We start from the raw sequence: 19693 nt of genomic DNA on the forward strand, positions 1-19693 counted from the left end.
TTATATTTAACGTATAAGAATAGTTTATATTTAAGTATGAGAATGTTTGTTTATATTTTAATATTAATATTAAGGCTGTCTGACTGCCTGATGAAAGTTCTATCTAACTTATCTAATTTAGCTATCTGACTCCATGAAATAATTTCCACACAATTATTGTTATTCGAATTATAATTTTTAGTTATCAGAAGGTGTTCATATAATGTTGTAGGGTTATAGCAAAAATGAATTTAAACATTGTAGAATAGTGAAATTGCAGAACAGTAGAACATTATCACGAATTATTACATTTTAAGTAAACAATCAATTAAATGTTTTCTGAGAGCTGAACTGGTCTAACTGAGCTCTCGCCAAATGCAAACAACTCATTTTATTGTCAGTCCCCTTTTTCTTATTTCAACAGTTTAAATGGAAAAGTACAATTCTTTAGGAAATTACGCATGGGTTAAAATGGTTCAATTTAGTTAAAGAAAGGGAATTTATATGATGAAATAATGGATTGCTACACTACCTGTCTTGTTTAACTTCCCTAAATTACAAGTTTTGTTCCATAGTTTAGTGCCTCAGACATGTAAAAAGCAATTTTTTTAAATATTTCTATTTCTATAAAAGATAGATAGGACTTTTCTCTTACAACAGACAGAAACTTGGCCCTTCTGCATTTTTTAAGACCAGTTTCACCTTTCTATCATAATTGGTTCAAAAGTTACAGCAATTTTATAAAATTTGACCTTTCCGTGACCTTTATCGGCCCTGGGCTCGGCCAGTTTAGCGGGCAACACCTCCAAACCAGTTTTAGGCCATTTGCCAGGTTTTTGGAGTTTTTTTTTTGATTTTTTTAGAAAAAACATTTTTCAGTCCACCCTAGTAACAATCGCTCAGTGAAACTGCTTGCTGAGAGGCGGCTATCTCTTACAGGCATGATGACATAATAATGACGTCATAATATTAGTTGTAACACAAGCAAAATTTATCTATATTTTATTATAATGGAAAAATAACAACACTAGACACTTATTTTATGAATATATTGTTAACAAATTATGGATAAACAGCTATGTTGGTTCACAATTGACAGTCCAGAGAGATTTTTTACCTGCAATAGGCCACTTTTTGTGACGTCATATTTCAGACTTTGTGATGCTCAAATCTTGGAAAACTTTTAATATGTTGTTCTGTTGAGGTTAAGCCAAAGGAAAAACCAAAAAAACGTTTTCTTGCAATTTTTTTTGGGTTAACCCATATATTTCCTATTTTGACCCTACTAGTTGTTGTTGGTTGCCCAAGCGGCCAAACTTTCTCTGTCGTTGTTGATGGAGTTGCAGCCCCAGTCAGTGTGGTGGCAGTTGAAATCGCTGCGTAGAGGCTGGGGTGGGGGAACACTGGGATGGCTGTTGATGTTATCCGCGAAGATGGGGCTTGTAGACATTGACGATGTTGTAGCCTACTACATCTACACAAAGCCACTCGATCTCCGATTGAGCTTGGGATTGGTCAACCAAGGACCAGCTCAGCCGGTCATGGACAAATGTGGCGAGGCCGTGTTTCCTGCTGCAGGTTGCGCTTGCGAGTGTGAAGTTGGTTAGTACCAACTTATCCACAGATGTGCAGTGAGTCTCCTGGAGGAGGATGATGAGGGCTTGCTGCTTGGTGGTCAGGTGCTCGATGATGTTGAGCTTTCTGGCCGTGATGCCCTCGGTGTTCAGCTGCAGTACGGTGGGTCGTCGGTACTTTTCGACAGTGCGAGCACTGCCGTGCCCTGAAAGAGGCATTTCCCTACCCACCCTGCGCTGAACAGTCTCATTAGCTCTTGTTTGACAAGCTTTGTTTTGCATACGTATTTTATATAATTTTGTATGTTACTGACGGGGGGCACCACGTGAAGATGCTTGTCTTCCTCCCCTTAATAACTTCCTTAATAATAATACTGTATGCCACTATAACTACTTTGTTTACTTTTACAGATAAAAAAACATGTGAGTAATCCCTGTAACTGTTGAAGTCAAAAACGATGAGTCTATTAACTTGTTTCAAACTATTGTCTGCAGAAACTTGGATTTTGGTGATATCTGTTCTTGTGTTAATCAGGTGAGCCAATTGGGCCCTTTTTGCTGAAATATGGTTTCTGGGAATAATGTTCTTTGCATGGCAATGTTGAAAATCTGAAATTAGGGCCCTGTGAAGGTGATTTCAAGAAACTTTGATGTTTTTCGCTCATGTCAGTCCTTGAAATACTCTCTGGCTGAAAGCTAATGTACTACTTTGGTCAACGCTTTTATCAATATAGGCCTATCTGTTTTGTTTTGTTTGTTTTTCGTATCTTTATCCTGCATTGCGGGAAAGCGGACTTGAGCGCTATGCATCGGTGTAGCCTACGCCTTCCGACGTACACCTGACCCACGCTGCAGCCGACGGCAATGTCTGTTTCCGGTTGTCTACTCTACTCTACTACTATATCATGTTGCTTGTGCTGTTTGAAACCAAAATGAGCAGAGTTTACTGGAATTTGAGATAAAGGCTAATTATATAATCATTTTTGTTACTTTTAGGCTGTATATGCACAAGAAGTGGCAGCTGTTCAAAAATCTCAATATTCTACATGATCCTCCATCCATACTTGGCCTTGGAAATCTCACATCTATAATTAAAAATGCAGATAATGTAAGTATAGTAGGCTAAGATGTAACTTTGTACTAACACAAGGCTGTGCATGGTAGAGTGGTATATGTGCATTTGACCTATTTCCTAAAACAGGCCTCTATAAAACTCCTTTATTTTTCCAGTGACCAAGCATGACTTACCAGAGTTTTTTCCAGTGCCCAAATTTTTTTGCTTGGCAGCCGAAATACGAGATCCTTTGAAAATCCTGTTTTTAAAAAATCAGTTTATTACTGTAATATCATGTTTTTGCGTTAATTCAGGTAAGAACTATGCAAACAGGCCCTGAAACATATTTGCAGTTGTATGGAAGATGCAGGACCTATTATACATTTTTTTTTTGCTCTCATTTCTTCAACTCATACCAAAATTAGACAAAATTTTTAGAGAATACGGCTAAGGTTAATGTTTATTGACTGTGTAAATATCTTGAGAATCGAATTTATTTTTGTGAAGTTATTAAAGCTGATACAATTTTTTTGAAAAGTGTATAATAGGTCCTGCCTATTTAAATGCACTGCTTTCCAAGTAGGTGTAAAGCTATAGTCTTCGAATTTTTATATGACAATGTTCAGCTTTTTTCACAAACTTTTATTAGCTATGTTTCTTGTCAGCGTGTGAGAGACTGTCTAGTTTATGAAAAAAGGTGCAAATGCAGGTGAAGGGTAAAAAGTATGACACAAACACAAGTGGCGAAAAAAAGCTTCAAATACCACCGTAATGGAGAAATGTTGGCTTGTGGAAGCTGGAGACCAAACATGGCCGGTCCACGCAGTAATTTCGGAGGCCATATAATGACTTCCCAGCATACCCGCTGGGAGCTTAGAGGTCTGCAGAGAGTCTTGTTTTGAACCTACCTTTAGCATATCTCTGTGTAATTGACAAAATAGAATACAGGTATGCACCAATTAACAACTTACGAATGCATAAAGCATCTCAAGGCATTGGTCTTGTTCTGTGTTCTTTGAAAACAAATAATTGGTGCCTTCATGTGCATTGGCAATTTTTTTTATTTATCAAGATTTTGTTTCTAAACTTTGTTGTACTTTTAATTGAGTAAGAAATATGTTAATTCTCAAGTTTATTATCCAAGGATTTAATAAATTTTATGTTAAGGTTATGTTCGATTTAACAACTAGAAAAAGATTTGGTCCTATTTATGGGTAAGTTAAGTATTAATTTCAAAAGCAAACGTCTTAAGTTGCCTACTCTGAGTGATGTTAAATGCACTACTATGTCGAAAGTAGTAGCCTATTTGATTGAACAATTTTAATCGAAAGGTATGTTTCAAAGAGAGCAAGCTAATTGGAAGCACAGATCGAAAACTTACAGTTGTTGATTACATTGTGTTATGTATGCTGTTCTGGCAATAATCACATTCATTGACAAATGAATTGCAATCACTGATTAATTAAGCCGTTTTAGACTAAATTACAAGGAGTATATTTACTGCAGTTATCTGTTAATATACAAAGAAGCCAAAAAGTGCTCACATTCCATGTAGATTTCTATTCTTTACCACCCCCTTTTAAGTTGAAAAAAAGTTTCACGTTGTACGATGTTATTGGTTTTGAGTTGCATTGTTTAGATTGGATGGATGTTACATAATTACATTGCATATTAGCAATGTCAAACTCCATTCTTATAAAGTACAAAAAAACATTTTTAATGCTGCTGCACTAAACGATTGCACTAGTTTCACATCACATAACATCTGTTTACTACACAATCTGCCTCACTCAACGGTTTTTGAAGAAAAAAGTGTTATATTACAACAGCATCAAATCGGTGTTTCTAAGGTCTTACATGTCAGACCGACTGATCGAACAATGGTTGTTTTTTTCATGATCAATACACTGGTCAACAAAAAATTTGGTGCATTTCCAAATTCACTTGGTCTTGGGTAATTTTGGGGTGCTGAATCCGAATATGACGTTATTTTTGGTCTAGAAGCTCTAGATTTTTTGCAAATTTTGATTTTTTTTCTTTTTTTGAGTAAAAACTGAATATTTTTCAAAAAAATTATATTTTGATGAATAGGAAAAAAACAACGACTGAAATAACTGCTTAACTGTTTTGTCTATAGCTTAGATCTATACTTACTGATAGAAATGCACCGAAATATTTGAAAAAACATTACAAAATCATTCGAAAAGCGTTGTAAACAAAATTTCAAAAACTATATAGGCTATATACATAACAAACGAATCATTTTCACAACTACAGTAGTAACCATAGCACTGCATGCAGACTTATTGCAATTACAAGCATAAATAAGCTCCTTTAAAAGTTTGCTATTGTGAGAAAAGTTCACTGGCTGAAAATAGAAAGCGAAATCCACACTACATGCTGGGCAAAAATTGGCGTTTGAGGCTCTTGCGTTTGTAAGCTTTTTGGGGGCAGTCTCGTGAGCAATTGTGAGCCTTTTTGTTTCCAAGAAAGTTTTTAGTGACATCCACAAAGGACAACCATGCTGCTTTCTCTTTGGTTTTTATCTTATCGGTGAACTGTTGGTCTCGCACATGGCTTCGAATTTGTGGCCCATTGAAGACACCAGCTTTAATCTTTTCGTATGAAATGGAGGGAAATGTGTGAACAATATATTGGAACCAGTCGCTATCAGGGCTTAAAGCTTTCAAAAACTGTTTCATCAACCCCAACTTGATGTGAAGAAGGGGGAAAACAATTTTGTATCTACTTACAATTGGATCGTTTAACATGTTTGGCATGCCGGCTTCATGTGTTTCACGTATGGGCCAATCCTTTTGGGTCCAATGCTTGTCATTAGCTCTGCTGTCCCACATGCAAAGATAACATGGAAACTTTGTGTATCCTTTTTGCTGACCAAGTAAGAAACCAACCATTTTCAGGTCAACGCATAATATCCAATTGTGCTGATGATATTTCAGCAAGTCAATGACTAGCTTAATATCATCATATGATTCTTTTAAGACAGTTGAATGACCAACTGGAACTCCTCCATATGCATTACCGATATTACCATTGTGCAAAAGAACATACTTCAAAAGCTGTCACAGCTTCTGGAACTGTCTATAAATAAGTGCCATTCGCTTGAATCATATGAAGAAACTCCTAGTTGGACGAGAAGGCCTGGAATATCATTGCAATACATTAAGTGCTTTTCCTCTGAAAAAAAAAGCATAAACATTTCATCTCGTTTCTTGAAAAACGAAACCTTTGTGAAACGGTCCAATAGGCTACGTGTTTTTTACTAAGCCTTGATGCTAAAAGTTCAGCAGCTTGCTTGGATAAGTCCAAGTCTTGTACCAAGTCATTTAGTTCTGACTGGTTAAATTTCTGAATGGTTTTAGAATTAGAGCCTTCTGAGTGTGCATCTGCTTCCTTGGTAAGTCGCATTCCATACTACCGTGGTAAATCTCAGAGTCTGCTTCTTCATCATCGGAGGATGCAAAACCATTAAATACTGGAGGTGGAAACGTTTCAGAGGGAAGGACAGGTCGAATAGCTGAAGGAATATTTGGATGAGAATTACTTTGTCTGTTTTTCCTGCCAATACCCTTGGTGTTAATCAAACAAAAGTAACAATCAGTGCAGTGGTCCTTCGGTTCACACCACACCATAGGGACACCAAAAGGAAGTCCGTTACGTTTTTTCTTTGTCCAGTCTCTAAGCATTTCTTCGCAATTTTGGCAGACAATATGTGGAGCCCATTTCTTCTCTTGATCTCCCGGAGGAACTTGAAAATAAGCTTTGTAGGCCCGCTTCACGAATGGCATTATATTTTGTCTCTGATGAGGAAATGAGTATATGCCACAAATGTAACAAAAAGAATCAACTTTTTTTGGGCATTTGTAAAACCAATCATCGTATCGCTGTAAATCGAGGTTAACTGCCGAGGTAACTAGAACTAAATAGTTGGAATTTTGTTTTAAATTTCAGACCAAATGCTGCAAGCCTAAAAATACCCACTGGTGTATTGCATAAAAACTAGAGCTTGCAGAAAAAATCTGATTGCAGATTTGGAATCAGTGGCTAAAACTCATTCAGAATCGATTAAAAAATCTCTTGCAACAAGAATTTTTTTTTTGTTGTTGACCAGTGTAATCCATTTTTTCCCAAAGCAGATTGTGCTCTGTGCAGTGCACCGATGCAGTGTGATTTTTCGATCAGGCATTCTTTACTACAAGCTGCAGGCATCTGATATGAGCGACTTGTTCATTACTCTGCGATCTGTTCTAGATTTGATTTGCAGAGCTTAATGCTTGCTTGTTTCAATTACTACTTGTGTCACTTAAGATCTTTACCTACTGTTGTTGTAGCATTCAAAATGCACATGATTGAAATTGACTGAATTCACTATTTCAGCCTTGACTGTGAGTGGAACGTTTCAATACTACTGCACTCAAGCAAACTCTGATGACTTTTATATGAGTTCTGAAGTAATTAGCCTACTAGTGAAGTGAAAAGAATTTCTTTAATTTGTAGCCTATGTTTTTGAAGTTTAAGTCTGATGAGTTTTTATCAATTTTGAGTTTTGTGAAATTAAAAAATGTTTATACAATACAATGTGAAAATAACAAAACTTTTCTATATTTTTAACAGAATATATTTTGGTTTGCGACCGCGACTTATCATAGGCGATCCTGCTATTCTCAAACAAATACACATAAAAGAATTTTCAAGGTTTCATGATAGGCAGGTAGGTAGAGTACAATTTTTTACACAGGTCATTGTAATATTAGCGTGTTTGACTTTCCAGCATGTTTAGTGTTGTTCAGAACAAATATTTTAATTGTTTACTAAAAATTTGATTCTATCTGAAATCAAGACAACAAGTTTAGTGTTAAACCAAACTTAAATATTTTGCCCCGAACACTCACACTTAGGTTAATGGACTCCAAAGATAAACAAAGTAGAAAGTCATAGTTTCAAAGTTAAGAGTAGGCCTAATACTTGCGTTTTACTTCATAACGTCATTGGGGTTTACCAGTAGGCTACAGTACAGCGCAAGACTCACAACTCGACAGATGACTTCGCTCTGGCAAGGCAGCCCTGATTTGTTTTGATGGTGACAATAAATCACATTATTGTATTGCACTACTAGTCCAGTCAAAATAGGGTTTGACCCACCACTAATTGCAAATGTTTCGACCCATACATTTTCTGAAAGCTTACATCATACAGAATAACATACTAAAAATCTGCCACGAAAAATTTAGTGGAACCCCCTTTTCAGGGGTAAAAACAAAATGGCCGCCATGTGTCCTAAAATCTTCATTTTTCCATATTTTTTCACCTAATTCATATAATTTAGGTCTGTAAAAGAGCTAATTCTATATTTTTGGTACAGGAATTCAAAAGCAGACATTGGAAAGTTGCAATATGAGACAAAAACGTGTCTTTTTAAATTTATAACAATTTAAAAATAAAATGGCCTTCACAAGTCCCAAAAATCTTCAATTTTTTCATATCTTTTCATCTAATTTAGTTAACAAAGACGGCACTGCAATTCCCTATTCATACCTCAGTCCCTACTTCAATTTCTTCAGACTATGGTTTGTAGCAAGAATGCTGACCCTAAAATAGCTTCTTTTGGACAAGCTATGTAAGACCAAATGCTATTACTGCTCCCCTACAGTTAGGCTTAGGCGTGCAGATGCATCATCTGTTCCAGTCAAAAATGCTGGTTGACTCTTTGAGCAAGCATGGATTTTGCAGCTCCTACAGTGAGATTCAAATGTTTGAGAGAAGTGCAGCAGTAACACAAAATACTGACATTGTAGAAGATATGAGTGAGGGCACATTTCTTCAATATTCAGCAGATAATGTTGACCACAATCTACATAGCATTGATGGCTATGGAACATTTCATGGAATGAGCATTATTTCCATGATGACACCGGCAGCAAAGCACTCATTAGTTATACCAAGAGTCAAAGTGACAGCAGATGACATTATTAACGTTGGCAGAATTTCTACTAAGTACTTCCACCAAGACAAAGAGAATTTACATCAAATGAAGTATGGAAACTTGAATGATCCTGGTGTAGAAAAACCATACGCAATGGCACATCTATTATGGGAATCGTCTTTGGTTCTTAAGGTACCACGTCCTCAATGGTCTGGCTTCATGCAACTTATCCACCAAGGAGAACATCAAGGAAAACTTCTGTCTTGTTCCTGCACGTGATTGCCATGGACCCCAGTGATCTCTCATGCATCTATTCTACCCTGAAATTCATTTCGTCTCATGCAACCAGATACAAAGTGTGTACTGTCATCACACTTGATCAACCATTGTGGCTAAAGGCATTTAGCATGGTTGAAAGTCAGCCAGAACTTCAACCATCTGTGATAAGACTCGGAGGATTTCACACCATGATGAGCTATCTAGGCAGCATTGGACATTTGATGAACGGAACTGGACTTCAACAATTCTTGGAAATAGTTTATGCACCTAATTCAGTGGTCCACATGATGTCCGGAAAAGCAGTGAGTCGCGCAGTCAGAGGACATCTTTTGGTGGATGCAGCCCTTAATGCACTGTTAACCTCGTCAGCATTAGATATCAACTTGTCTCATATTCCTGAATCCGATGGGTGCTTTTTAAATGACCACGAACAGGACAACCACTTGATTCTTCAGTTGAGACATCTAATGAAACGACTACTAATAGACGCAGTGTCTCCATCAGATTTAGATCAGAATGAAGTGCTTCAGTGCTTAGAACAGAAAGTAAGCCTACAGCAAACTAAAGACACCCTAAAAGAATTTAGAACAGCACGACTTTGGCTACAATACATTTCGATGGTCACAATCCTGTGCAGATTCATTAAAGCAGAGCGACTAGGCTTATGGCCATTGCATCTGCAGTCCATGTATGAAATGCTTCCGTACAGGTCACAATCAGCATCAGGTCACAATCAGGTCACAGCATCAGGTCACAATCACTATGTGAAAAGTATCCACTTGTACCTAGCCAAGATGTCCAAACTTCAGAGTGAGATACCTCTTGTCCACAAGCACTTCATGGAAGGACATCACGGTGTTCGTCGCACAGACAGATGCTGGGCTGGTCTCTGGACTGACCTGACAATCGAACAATGTCTAATGAGGAGCCTGAAGTCAAGGGGTGGACTTACAAGGGGGCGTGGATTGATAGAGACACAACCACTCATCTGGGTTCTATCTGCACCAGCATGCGCCCAAGTAAATGAAACCATGCAAGAGTTCACAGGGGTGAAATTTCTCACCAGTGAGCAACACAAAGAGAGTACCCCAGCAAGGATGAGCAGACATATGAAAGATCTTCCAGATCTAATTCAGTATTTGACAGTGAGAAATCCATTTCGAAAGGATGGCCCACCAAGCCTGAGAAGCATAGTGACAGGCATTGCAGCTCATGACAGTGTCAACTGTGACTCAGCATGGGATGTAAGTATGAAAATCCTTGCACTAATGCCTGGAGTAAAGGTGACTGAGCATTCCTTCAGAAAGAAACACCAAGCCATCACCATGGGTGCAAAAGAATCGGTCAAAGTCAAGGACAGGGAAGTGAGTGTTGATCCCATCCTCCTATTTCAACGTTTAGTCATCAGCCTTGTTTGAATCAAAGTCCATCATTAGACCAGCCAACAAGGCCTCCTTGGCTGACTTCTTGTGGTCTTCATCAATCGAGTCTGCTCCAAAACCATCTAAGCCTTTAGTCCAGCATGTACTAGATGGAGGTGCCCTGCTCCATAAACTTCCTTGGACAAAAGGAGTTGCATGGGATGAAATCATGCAGATGTACACTGATTATGTGATGTCCAAATATGGAGCCTGTATTGTTGTGTTTGATGGTTAAACAGATTCGCCTTCCACAAAAGATGGTGCTCACTTCCGAAGAACTGTTGGTATGATTGGGGCTGAAGTAATCTTCGATCCAACAATGAAGCTTCAAACCAAAAAGGAAGACTTTCTTGCTAACCATAAAAATAAACAGAGACTAATCCATATGATTGGGGACAGACTCGAAAGAGCAGGTGTTGTCCACCATGCCAGAGGAGATGCAGATGTCCTGATAGTAGAAACCGCGATGTCATCTGCACAGCAACAAAACACTGTAGTTTTAGCAAGTTATACTGGCATTCTGGTTTTGCTCATACATTACAAGAAGAGTAATACCACACACAACATCTGGTTGCAAACAGCATCTAAAAAGGGCACTAAAAAAACCATCAAAGTGCTGGAACATTTCAGTCACCAGAAAACTTCTTGGAGACACTGTGTCAAATAATCTTCTCTTTGCCCATGCACTGTTGGGATGTGATACCACTTCAAGGGTATTTGGAATAAACAAACAGAAAGCTGTTACAAAACTAAGAACTGATGAAAACTTCAGAACAACTGCAGCAACTTTCATGTCATTCTCCGCAAATGCAAATGATGTTTGTAAAAGCAGGGAAGTCGGCTCTAATTGCCATGTACAATGGAAGGCAAGATGATAATCTTGACGATCTAAGATATCAAATTTTCTGTGGAAAGACAGCAAGAAGTACGACTGCAGTAGACCCATGTTCTCTTCCTCCCACGTCATCAGCAGCGAGGTTTCACAGTCTCAGGGTATATCATCAAGTGCAGGTGTGGCTGGGTCATGAGACAGATGTTCCACCGGAACAGTGGGGTTGGTGTTTTAGTGAAGGCAGTCTGGTGCCTGTGATGACAGACAAACCTCCAGCTCCATCTCAGTTCCTGGAAATGATTGTCTGCAACTGCAAGACCGGCTGTTCTACGCTTCGATGCACGCCGTAAATCTGGTTTAGAATGTACAGTTGCATGTGGTGAATGTCATGGGTCATGTTCAAATCCGTCATTAGGCCTAATGGAAGACATTGACTCTGATGATGATGCCTTGGTTTGAACTATTAATTGTTTGATTCAATTCAATTTATTTTTCTTTGTCAGAATATTATGGTTTTGCCACCTTTTCCTTTTGTTTACCTTTTCCATTCACCACATGCAACTGATAAAATTAGGTCTTTTACAGAACTAAATTGTGCGAATTAGGTTAAACGATAAGGAAAAACGAAAATTTTTGAGACTCATGGCGGCCATTTTATTTTTAAATTTTGTTATAAAATTTTATTAAGACAAATTTTGATCTCATTTTTCAACTTTCCAGTGTCTGTTTATGAATTCCTTGTACCAGAATTATAGAACGAGCTCTTTTACAAAACTAAATTACATGAATTAGGCGAAAAGATACGTTAAAATGAAGATTTTTGGGACACATGGCGGCCATTTTGTCTACCCCCAAAAAGGGGTGTTCCACTAAAGTTTTTGCAGCAGATTTTTAGTATGTTATTCTGTATGATGTAAGCTTTCAGAAAATGTATGGGTCTGGTCACAGCGGTAAACCATAATCTCTTCGTGGGAAAATTGTAACATAAGATTCCCAAATCCGTTTGTCTGCATGCAATGACCGAACAAGAAACACGCCTTTGAAACGTCTATTCAAAATTGTATTTCTGTAAAAATTAGCCCGCGGCTATCGAAATCGGGATACAACGCGTACACCTCTAAAAACTGTCACTACAGAACAGATTACTTGGATAAAAGACGGAACTTTTGTCCAGCTAGCAAGCACTAAGCCAACAGTTAAATGTGCGGCCAACTTTCAAGCAACCATTTCACGAATGAATCAAAAAAATTTGTGATAACTCAAAGGCACGTCAGCAGTTAGTGTGACGCAATAATGAAAGACAATTATGAAGTCATCCAAACACCTGCTCCAGAGGCTGATGCAATATTTCATGTTTGAACAGGTTTCAAACTGAAACAGGTTTAAACAGGTTCGACACAAGTCCATGAACGATGGTGCAATTTTGGCACATTTTCTAGCAACTTCCATGACGTAATATTCAGTAGACTTGAACGGTTTTTATATGACGTTTGATTTGGTGAACAAAATTGTCGGGAACAGGGTCAAAACATTTGCAATTAGTGGTGGGTCAAGCCCTATTTTGAGCCGGATTGACTGGACTATACAGGACGTTTGTGAAAGTCCTTGACTGGATTTAGTAAAAATAGAGCCTGCAAAAATCGCTTTTTATAGTTGTCTTTTGAAGGTAGGCTATTAAATTTGTAATCTTTTAAATTTCTTAAATTGTACGTTGCAGAGTCGACTGTTAAACGTTAATGGAAAAGAACTCAATGCCTGTCTGTTATTTTCAAGTGGAGACCAATGGAGAAGAATTAGGTAATCTTGTGTGGGCATGACTCCTCAGTTTGTTCAGCTGTATGTCGTTTGACAAAAATGTTAAGTAACTTTTATTGGGAAAAGGAAAGACGAAGTGTGAAATCCGACTTGGCTTAACACTATAACAGTCCCCTACTATAACAGTCAGTGTTTTTTTTTAGAAAGACTATCACACCTACCTTCTCCACTACAAAGCTGAAAGCAATTTTTCAAATAGTGAAAAAGTGTGTCGAAAAGATGACATCGAATCTACACAAATTAACAAAAGAAAAAGGCGGAAGATTTGATGCAAAAAAGCGAGTAACATTCCTATCTTCACTCTTCATTTGCGATCTATTTAATGTATTATAAGTAAGGTTTAAAGGTGCTTTGCAACGAAAATATATAGCTTTTGTATTCATAGATCTTTATGAGAAAAAGCGATTTGTAACAATAAAACCCTTTTGGGGTTTGTCATTAGCTCAAAAATCTAATAAAAAGGATATTAATTTAAAGGATTCTGATTGGTCAAAATCTTTGATGACGTTGTTGGTTGTTCAGGCAGAATTCAGAACCACTAGTTTACATACAAATAAACTATAAACAAGTGGGCTACATATAGTGCAGGCCCTTAAGGGAATCTTTAGGCTAAACGTGTTACACGTTGTTTTTTTGCATATTTTTGCAGTTGATCAACCCAACTTTGATTTTAGTGGGTGCCGCAACTTTTTGGGTCACGTGATCACCCCCAAATCGGGGATTTCCCCAGAAATCACGTTTCAGCTCTTTTTACGTCATTTTTGTGCAATTACATATTTGATTTTTGTATATTTTAACTTAAAAAGCACATACAAATAAGTGAGACAAAATAAACACAAAATAATTTGATTGATGACGTCATTGTGACGTCATCACATATTTTTTTTTGCTTTTTTAACCTATTTTGGTCGTTTGCTGTTGGTTTTAGTTGGAGTACCGGTTACTAAAACCATTTCACAATTCCTAAAAGTAGTTTCGTCATGATTGCATCTTTTATGACGTCATCATTACATTATTAAAACTAGACAACTTCAAATTCAGGAACCAAAGGTAAGTTTATTCCGAAAAAAGCGATCAAATACTCTCATTATAAGTTTTGCAAATGCTTAAAATTTTACAATTGCAAGCAATAACAATAATTCCAGTACAGTATGACGCAATAACGACTTCATCAAGGGAATAACCAGAAGAGCAGCTACCAGGAGTGAATTTCCCTTTTGGTCATGCCACTTTAAAATTTAAAATAATAAGCTTATGTAGGCCTAATTATGATCTACAAATCAAATTAATACACGACCCCAGATGATGCAATGTCAGAGTCTTAATAACACTGTTAATTCAAGATGAAAAAACTAGCGGTTTTCGATGTTAAATTCCTACCATACGTAATTTGATGTTAAAAAAATTTGTGTACGACAAGTTTTTTCAAGTTACAAGATAGAGTTTAGAAAGTCAAAAGCATTTCTTGAATGATCAGTGTGGATTGGAGATGAAACGTCAATGTGGATTGAAGATGAAACATCAGAGAGGATTGGATATTTTGTGGTCGAATTGCATGTTTCGTACTCGCATGAACAAAGACTTGTGCATTTTATGGATTTTTTCTTACAGGAACATCGAGAGCCACAAGTAGACTGACAAAACGGAACAAGCTGATTTGCATCATTATGTTTCCAACCCCAAGCTAAAGGAGAAGGTAGTTGCTGAACATTTACGAGGCTTGATTTCCGTATTTCAGCTTGATGTATCGCTCTGCGTGTATGTTGCATCAGAGCAGCTGACGTTGGTGGCAGCTTTTCAACAGTGCAATCATTGGTAAACATCATATAACGGCATTCGTCTACATCCGTGATAGTAGGACCATTGCCATAAAGAGCTATGACATACTTTTGTATGTCATTTATAGAACTAGGTGAGCTTGAGAAATTCAGAGAGTTAAATAAGCCACACATTTCGGTAAGATTAAGCATCCAACAATCCCAAGCCTTTTTTTCCAAAGACGAAACAGTATCACAGATTGTGATAGCATAAAACAAAGGTAAAGAAGCGCAAATCATCGGAGATTGAGGTAAAGATGAAACAATATCATGGATTGGAATGAAGCGAGTTTTTTCTCCAACTCCAAATTCAACCAATAGTTTACAGATTTCTAACTTGTCAAAACACGAAATTGCAATAATTACCACATTAGTATCTACTGTTTTGACTATGGCATCGGATTTTCCATGTTTCACATGGAGAAACATATGGGTGTCTGCCTCTTCGTGATCACATGGGGAAACCTCAGACATGTCCAATGTTTGATTGTTAAGAGCTGTATCTAACGATGTTACAACAATCGTAAACAAGTTTGGATCGACTGAAGTTATCACAGCTTGTTGAACCAGTTGATATAACGCAGTTTTGTTGCTGTCATTTCCCAAAAACTCAGACTAGTTGAGAGGAAGACGAGTATTACTTGTGACAGCCACGTAACATCCAGACCCTGTTTCTTGCAGAAGATAAGCCTCAAATAGCTACTGCCATCACAGAACATGCCAGCAGTGTGATGTCAGCCGATTATGAAGTAGTGAAAGAATCTGCCTCGAAAACCGATCACTACGTCCTTGATGGAGGGTTCTTGTTGCATCGAGTGCCATTGAAACTGGAGACAGTTATGGGTCTATTGCACAGTCGTATGCAGATTTTACCATTCGTCATTATCGCTTAGCAACGGTGGTCTTTGGTGGATATGGTGGTCCGTCTATCAAAGACAATACCCATCAAAGACGCAGCATGAACGTCCACCCGGTTGTTCACTTTACTGTAGACACCAAGTTCATTGGAAAGAAGGAGCAGTTCTTGGCTCGAGCTTCCAACAAGGAAGGATTAACTTCTGCTCAACTGAGGAATAGAAGCTGCAATGTGAGGAACGCTCCAGGTGACGCAGATGTTGACATCTTCAAGACGGCAGATAGACAGCCCTCATCGACATAGTACGACTTTAATTGGTGAAGACACGGACCTTTTAATATTGATACTACGCTATGCTGACACTGACCCAGACATTAAAGAACTTCCGCTCCGAAAAGGCTTACGCAACCAAGATACACGACATCAACAAACTTAAAGCAATCATCGGACCAGACATAATTATGCTCACAGCTCCTCTTCATTCATGCATTCACCGGTTGTGATTCAACGTCAAGGATAGGCTATTTGGTATCGGGAAGAAGACGCTTTCAAGAAACTAGTGAAAAGTCAACCAATAATCAAAGAATGTGCAAATTGCTTTATTCTCTCAAATCAGACAGACCGACAGACCGCATCATTAAGGATCTTGGAAACAAAGCTATGACCGTTATGTTTGGCAACGATGGCAGTAGTAACCTAGAAACGCAGCGATACAATACATTGGTCAAGAAAATTAAAACAGCCAAATCCTTTGTTCACCATGAACTTTTGACACCTACATCATCCTATACCAAATTCCACTGCCTCAGAGTTTACTGCCAGATTATGGTCAGGATGGGTAGGCTACTGACGATGGTATGGATGCTCTAGACTGGGGATGGAAAGTAGACAATAATCAGATGGTTCCAATCATGACGGACATGAAAGCTGCCCCGGACAACCTACTGAAAATGATCACTGCAATTGCGAATCGTGTTCACCTCACTGTAATTGCCGGAGATATGTGCTACCATACCATGCTGGATGTGGACCATGCCAAACTGGTTCATGTGTCCATACAGCAATCACATAATTACAGACGATGACATCGAGAGTGACAGCGATGAGCATTAGTAATACTCGATCCATTTGCTTTCTTTACGCTGATTATGTCAAGAGTCTACATGACCATATCGTATGAGCTCTTTATGCCTGCTCAGTTAACCCAAATATATATAGAAATCCCTGTGATAGAAATTTACCGGGTTTTTTGATAAACAATACATTGTTATTGTACATTTTTATTTGTTTTGGCAGCCATCTTGGATTGTCATATTGAATTTATAGGCTATCAGATAATTTAACAATTCTGAGAATGGTCTCATTGACTTCACAGGGTATAAAAGCCTACATATAGAAACCAAAACTACACGTTTTGGTCATATGATAACCTAGTTATGGTCAATTTACTGTTATTTTAATGGTTTGGCGGCCATCTTGGTTTGCCATATTGAATTTATAGGCTATCAGATAATTCAACAATTCTGAGAATAGTCTCATTGACTTCACAGGGTATAAAAACCTAGATATAGACACCAAAACTACATGTTTTGGTCATATGATGACCTAGTTATGGTCAATTTACTATGTTATTTTAATGGTTTAGCGGCCATCTTGGATGGCCATATTGAATTTATAGGCTATCAGATGATTCAACAATTCTGAGAATGGTTTCATTGACTTTACAGGGTATAAAAACCTAGATATAGACACCAAAACTACATGCTTTGGTCATAGGATGACCGAATTATGGTCAATTTACTACGTTATTTTAATGGTTTGGCGGCCATCTTGGATGGCCATATTGAATTTATAGGCTATCAGATAATTCAACAATTCTGAGAATAGTCTCATTGACTTCACAGGGTATAAAAACCTAGATATAGACACCAAAACTACATGTTTTGGTCATATGATGACCGAGTTATGGTCAATTTACTGTTTTGTTCAATGGTTTGGCGGCCATCTTGGAAGCTATCTTGAAAATAACCACTTTCCGGAAGTTGGATTCCTTAAGATTTTGAATATGTTAGTACTGACACTCAATACTAATCAAATCAGTTGAAAAACCATTGGTAACTTATTGTAACCAAAAAAGTAAAACCAACAACAAACAAGCGACTACAATAAGAAAAAAAACAAGCAAAAAATTAATACATGACGTCACAATGACGTCATTAATAACATAATAAAGTGTCATTTTTATCTCGTGTATTTTGTAGTGGCAGTCAGTCCAAATGTAAAAAAATAACGTATCTAATTGCATAAAAATGCCGTGAAAAGAGCTCAAAATTGACTTGGGGGGAATCCCCGATTTGGGGTGATCACGTGACCCAAAAAGTTGCGGCACCCACTAAAATTGAAGTTAGATTCATCAACTACAAAAAAATGCAAAAAAACAACGTGTAACACGTTTAGCCTAAAGATGCTCATTTTTGCCCCTAAGGGCCTGAACTAATATACAAAGAACAATTTTATACTTGAGTTTTACGCGTTGAGATGGGTTTTTTTATGGCTCCTGGTTGTAGTAACGGAAGAAACGTGAAAGGGGTACACTTTCATCGTTTACCTCTGAATAATCAAGACAAGCTTAAGAAATGGATCTCTGCGATGAAACTCAAAAACCCACCAGTCAACAAGCACTGCCGTGTGTGCAGCAACCTTTTTCTGGCCGGAAGTGGCTATGCTTACGGCGCCGTAGATATAGCCGTTCCATGCCTTTTTTTTTTAATCTTTACGTCGCTTTTACTGCGTATGCGCGCTGTTGCTGCGCATTTTTCTTCCACCTTCTCTTCAAAGTAAAAGACGAACAAATAAAAAAAGTGCATATATAAGTTCTAAATTCAACTGCTTATGCAAAGTGAATCAGTGGCGCGTGCGATCTGTGTCTGGCTCGTACTACCAAGGATATGAGTTCGATACCACCAAGAGGTGTTTTTCTTTTAAAGTAAATTTTAACCCGAAGTGACTCAATCGTTAGACTGCGCGTTTTTGTGGCCGTGTTTAGTTTACTTTTATTTCTGACCATCACAACAAAAAAACAGTTTATGACAAACATAGCAGAGGTCTAGAAAAAAGTAGAAGTGACAAAACGTGGACGTTATAGCGTGCATCATACCAAAGCTTAAGCTTTTAATCGTTGACTATCAACACCTAATATTGGAATTTGAAATTTTGACATATCATGAATGCAAGTTTGTTTCTGTCTTGAGTCTTTGTTGCAAGTGTAGATATTTCAGTGTACAGTAATGTTTATTAAATGTTTATCATCGACTTGGTTGAGGGTGGCTGCTTGACTCGAAGACCGTCATGGTCACTTCGCAGCTTCCCGTTGTGATTTACTTACTTCAAAGATGCAGTGTACATTTGTTATTTTTCTTTGTTTCAATTGTCTTCGTTAAGCGTGCTGCATCATTTAATGATTTTGCTGTTATAATATTGCACAACGAAATAAACCAATCAATCAAAAAGCAGGACAATCAGTTTAAAATATGGCACGGTCGCAACACCTTAATAAATTTTTATAAGTTTAGAATTTTTTTAAAGAAAAAACTCACTAGCCTCTTTTTCTCTTTTTTCTAAATTTATAAAATTAAAATTTTTATCTGGCTCCTGGCAACATTCATTTTCCGTCATTGTTGGCATGATGGCACAATTTCAACACCTACACCATTTCAAATTCTCCATCCGACTGCTGTCGGAGCTGGCACTGTCGGAGCTCGAATACGAATTGTCATATTCTGTCTGTTTACTGGTGTATTACAGTCGCGCTCAAAAGTTTAAGACCACCTGTCAAAATTTTGGATTCTTACAATAATCTACGGAAATTATCTTAAATGACATCTGTCTTAAATGACATCTATCTTAAATTATTAAATTATTATTATTATTAAAATTATTAAAATATTTATATATATATTTATATTTATATATTTTATATATTATTATTATATTTTAATTATTATTATTATTATTAAATTATGTCTTAAATGACATCTGTCTGGAGCCGCAGTGCCCACTGCCATCAAATCGACACTGCCATAAACAACGCCTTGCGTATCGTGACAGGATGCCTGCGACCTA

The 19693-nt window shown here is 37.5% G+C and overlaps 1 protein-coding gene across 1 annotated transcript; it reads left to right on the forward strand.

The window, feature by feature from the left end:
- The first annotated feature begins 1966 nt into the window (after positions 1-1966).
- LOC145772478 (cytochrome P450 3A29-like) lies at positions 1967-13231 on the forward strand. The gene is made up of 6 exons (XM_082584354.1): positions 1967-2088; positions 2550-2661; positions 3775-3821; positions 7243-7339; positions 12801-12880; positions 13042-13231. The coding sequence occupies exons 1-6, from the start codon at positions 2012-2014 to the stop codon at positions 13229-13231; spliced, it is 603 nt and encodes a 200-aa protein (XP_082440480.1). The 5' UTR covers positions 1967-2011.
- The last annotated feature ends 6462 nt before the right edge of the window (positions 13232-19693 follow it).

Source organism: Aplidium turbinatum, chromosome 6 (genome assembly GCF_918807975.1).
Source record: "Aplidium turbinatum chromosome 6, kaAplTurb1.1, whole genome shotgun sequence".
NCBI classification, from domain to species: Eukaryota; Metazoa; Chordata; class Ascidiacea; order Aplousobranchia; family Polyclinidae; genus Aplidium; species Aplidium turbinatum.